Below are 4,564 nucleotides of genomic sequence, written 5' to 3'. Positions count from 1 at the left end.
ACAGCTGGCAGTTTTTCACAGGATGCGGAAGCTGACGAGAAACCTCGCCGCTGCACTGGCAAGTCTTCCTGGCGTTATTTGGGAGGTGATGACAGCGTGAACCTCTACACACATTGTGCCTTTGTCATGGTGCTCATTGGAGGCACACACACACACACACACACAGCGACGACACATGTTAAAACATCATTTTTAAGCAGTAAGTGTATTTGCTGATTTGGACAAATTTCAGTTCCAATGGGACAGTTCTAAAAATAACGTACCTTAGAGTGCTGTGTCTCTGACTGCTTGGGACGGCATTGACCTCAAGCACCAATAGGCCAACTGTTCTAAAGGATTTGTTTGTTGTTAACGGATTAGTAATGTATGAACATAAAGGGTTGACCTTTAGACAGAGTTATACAAAGTCAACTCTTTAAAASTCCAWCCTGTGCAAATGAATAAAAACAAAGCCCATGAGCAAAAGTGCACCAATATGACCTTACTGGGCAAAGGCCAAGTTTTGATTTGATTTTAGGTCAAATGTCAATATTTTAAACTCATTTATTTACAGTGAAAGGCAAAAACATGCTCCACATTCCTTGATATAAAGGASTAGACTATCCCAGTTTGTATGTCAAAGCACATTTGTCAGCCTTTTAGTAAGATCAAAACAGACTGCATGAAAGAATAGGCAGACTGAAAAACATTTTCAGTTGCACAAATTCAATGAAAGGGAAMGAAAAGGAACATTTTCCTTGTTTGACCTGTTAATTACCTTTCAGTGCCGATTGACAGAAAATTGTCYAATCGCTCCCTGTGAAGTGTCAGTTTATGGTTTACTTTACTTTATTCTGTTTTACATCACTGAKCTCCATAGTCTTCCATTCTTCATCATTGTACCAAACGCACAATGAAAGAGCGTAACATATGGCGCCTAAATAAGCACAGAAGTGGATGATTAAAAAAAATAAATAAATAAATAATGTATCTGCCTTCCCAATCACTTTGCTGTACAGAACAGGGTGCCAAGTAGCTGTTACATGTTACCATGGGAGGCATTTCCCTTGACTCTCTCACTTTTTGGTGGTAAAATGACACTTTCGCTTTAACTTTCTGTCAGTCGCTGCAGCCATCATCTGTGGACATTCAGCAGAACTGGCCAAACGAGCTTCGCTTTTGCAAAAGCCCACAAATGTGCTCTCAGATCCCGATCACGTCGGATCTTCCGCAATGGATGGAACTACCAATAACTTATAGTAACTTTTAATTAAATGAATTAAGCACTCAAAAATTAGGTTTGTTCTCCTTTTAGTATTTTTCTACAGATCATAAATACCTAGTATTTGAACTCCAGCTGTAACAAATCACCGTAAGTTGAATCTGAACTTAAAAGATGTACTTGGTTTATTTCTCGACGGTTTGTGTTTTTCAACCATCAGGTCTGCCCCAGCTGGAGCCCCTGCGCCAGAGGGAGGAAGTCAGCAACCTCCCAATCTCACCAGCAACCGCCGTCTGCAGCAGACGCAGGCACAGGTGGATGAGGTAAGTGAAAACAAAAACAACACACACACACATTCACTTAAGGAACCTTTTGGGGGAAAATAAAAATACTTTTAGGAGTATTTTTACTATGCTCTAYTTTTTACTTTCACCTGAGTAACTTAATAATGAAGTGTCACTACTCTTACTCGAGTCAAATTTCTGGATTCTCTAACCAGAAAGTTACTAGACACAGACACTTTTTGTTAAAATTGTATATTGATTTGCAAAACTGTTTAATTTGGCAGATTTTTATTTTATTTTGGTCTTTAAAACATCCACAAAATTTAGTATTTTTGTTCRTTTGATGATGTAATTTTTACATGTTTARTGATTGATGTTTTGCTCTACTACAATCTACAGTCGCGTTTTTACCAAATACATTTTTATTCTTACTTGAATGATTTCTTGGTCTCTTACTTTAGTACACTTTTTAATTACCACCTGCACCCACCTGCGGATCAGTTTTGGCGACATGTGTCTCATCCGGTCGTCCAGCCTGGATCTCTGAGTAAAGCTTTTGCCGCGTCTCTTTCCTCAGGTGGTGGATATCATGCGCGTAAACGTGGACAAGGTTCTGGAGCGTGATCAGAAGCTGTCAGAGCTGGACGACCGGGCCGATGCCCTGCAGGCTGGAGCCTCTCAGTTTGAGACTAGCGCTGCAAAACTGAAGAATAAATACTGGTGGAAGAATGCCAAGGTGAGGAAACGGCRATGCGCTCGCTCAGTTAGAACGCAGCATTGACGTTAAGTAATATTAACAAGATTAGATTATGGCGTGTTGAAAACTGTTCTGCTTTTCTAACATGTGTTTCTCTCCCCCAAAATTTGCTGACTGCAGATGATGATTATCCTGGGTGTGATATGTGTGATTGTCCTCATTGTCATTATTGGTAAGAAGCCTTTTCTTTCCTTCTGTGCGCCTGTAGAGCCTTTTTAAAATCTTGTAACACTTTGTTCCGCTCCGTCTTTCCACAGTGTACTTCAGCACCTAAGAAGAGTCGCTCCTACCCCAGTCTGATCCAAGCTTCCTTACTACAGAAGAAAAAAGAAAAACAACCTCTAATTGATGACAAAATTAACCACAGATGAATTAATTTATTGTATGTACGTATATCTCCGCCCCCCAGCTATCCTCAAAATAACACCCCTAAACCCTTCAGGCCCCCCGTGGCTCTCCTCAGCCCCCCGCTCCTTACTTCCACAGCCTCACCTCTGGATCCCTGTCGATATTTGTTCTGTGAGTGTGTGAGCCTGTCTTCTTTCTGAGTACTCTTGGCTTTTCTAACCCTGCCATTCTGGGAACCAAACCCCCTCCGCCCTACCTTTGCCCCCCCAAACCCTCCGTGACGATGCAACAACAGAAACCGGTACAACAATTGGCGATAATTGTTACATAGCTGATATATAGAGTTCTTTGTAGAGTTTTATTCTAATATATATCTGATATACTGTTTTGTAAGTGTGTGTGCGTGCGCGTGCGTGTGTGTGTGTGCATTTTGTACTTTTTATTTTTTGTATTAATTTGATGTATGCTTTAGCGTTGACTACTGCCTATTAATGAAAGTGTGCATCTTGCATGTCCTCTACATCCCCCTCTGATTGTTTTGTTGTCCAATAAGCCTCCTTAAAAAAAAAAAATCTACCCGTGTTTCTCTTGAAGGCAGACTGAAATTCGTCATCTTACCGACACTTATTTCCTTCGTCGCTAAAAAAAAAAAAAATGTTTTTGCTTCTCTTTTTTTTTCTTTTTTTGCTACAGCTAATGCTCACTCACTGATGTTAGTGAAATAATGCATGACTTGTGCAACGAATCCTTAGCGTTCATCACCTCCGACCCTGTCCAATTCTCCTTCCTTTTTTCTGAGAGGAATTCTTAAACAGCGACCGTCTGACGTGTCTTTTGGCGCCGTCTTGTTTCTCAGCAGCATGCTTCCCTCGGACAACTTTAAACTGCCATAGTACGGTCGGACCAATGTCTGTAGGTGTCTTTGTTTTGTTTATTATTATTATTTAAAGATTACGTAGTGTCTTATTTCGAAAACATTCCTTCATTGCAGTCTAGTGCAGATGCTCTTACTGTAGCACATTTAAGTGTGAGTACCTTAAAAAAATACAAACGACGAACCTTGTGTCAGTAATAACAATAGGAGGAATAGTGACTAGGTGTAAAGTTACTTTTTTTTTGTTGCATAAACTGGATTGTCCTAATAAATTTTTTTTCTACAATTTTACCTTAACATTACACTTATGATAACATGGGTGATTTTGGGTTGGAAATTAAAGCATTGGGGGGGATAAAATGCTTCTGCTGCAATGGTTTGTGCAGATTTTGAATCCTTTCAAAACCTGCACAAGCGTCTGTGGTTTTGACAGTGCCGTCCGGCTGTTTAAACGGGCCGCCAATGCAGCAGAACCTCTCCACATTAAGAGCACATTTTTTAAAAAAAAAGTCAAATTAGCTGGATCGCCAGACAAATGAAGCGAGTAACGCCTAAGAAGAAAAGAAGCAGTAACTCAAAAAAAATATTTAAATAAAACAATCGTAGCATTCCTAAGACGAGTGTTTTGCTAGCGCCGTGGTTCTGTCTTCGTGTTTCTTCTTCTTCTAGTTAATGCCTTTCTTTTTCTTTTTTTAAAATATAATAGACTCTATTTTTTAATCATAGTATATTTTTGTGTGAAGCAGAAGAAGCAAAGAGGATGCGAAGCGTCAAGARCGAAGCTCCTCTTTCCTTCTGTCTGGTGTGTTTTTGTAGTTCAGCTCCGCGTTACACACTGCCAAGCATTAAAGGAAAACAGTTATTTTCCTTATTGCGGTYATTTCTTTCATTTGTGCACTCACTGGTTTGGTCTTGAAGTACTTTCAAACCACCTTTTTTTATTCTTATTATTATTCTTGTTTGCATGGTTGTGGCTACTTGGTGAGTAAAAGAGCAGGGTAAATACAAGGCACTCTTCGAGACAAAGAGTTGCACATGTTCCTCAGAGGCGATGCATCAGAACTTCCTGAAGCTAACTATTTGTGGGAGGGATTAAAAAA

The 4,564-nt window shown here is 39.8% G+C and overlaps 1 protein-coding gene across 1 annotated transcript in view; it reads left to right on the top strand.

The window, feature by feature from the left end:
- The window catches only part of mpp1 (MAGUK p55 scaffold protein 1), a 20,212-nt gene extending 15,648 nt beyond the window's left edge, over positions 1-4,564 (top strand). The window contains exons 12-15 of the mRNA XM_017308509.1: positions 1,337-1,524; positions 2,063-2,221; positions 2,363-2,414; positions 2,500-4,564. Coding sequence (XP_017163998.1) covers positions 1,337-1,524; positions 2,063-2,221; positions 2,363-2,414; positions 2,500-2,516 — 416 coding nt within the window. The 3' untranslated portion in view covers positions 2,517-4,564. The remainder of the gene's footprint in view (positions 1-1,336; positions 1,525-2,062; positions 2,222-2,362; positions 2,415-2,499) is intronic.

The sequence above is a fragment of the Poecilia reticulata genome, linkage group LG14 (genome assembly GCF_000633615.1).
Source record: "Poecilia reticulata strain Guanapo linkage group LG14, Guppy_female_1.0+MT, whole genome shotgun sequence".
Lineage (NCBI taxonomy): Eukaryota > Metazoa > Chordata > Actinopteri > Cyprinodontiformes > Poeciliidae > Poecilia > Poecilia reticulata.
The sequence above is the reverse complement of the archived record's forward strand: the minus strand, read 5'-3'. Positions and strand labels throughout refer to the sequence as shown.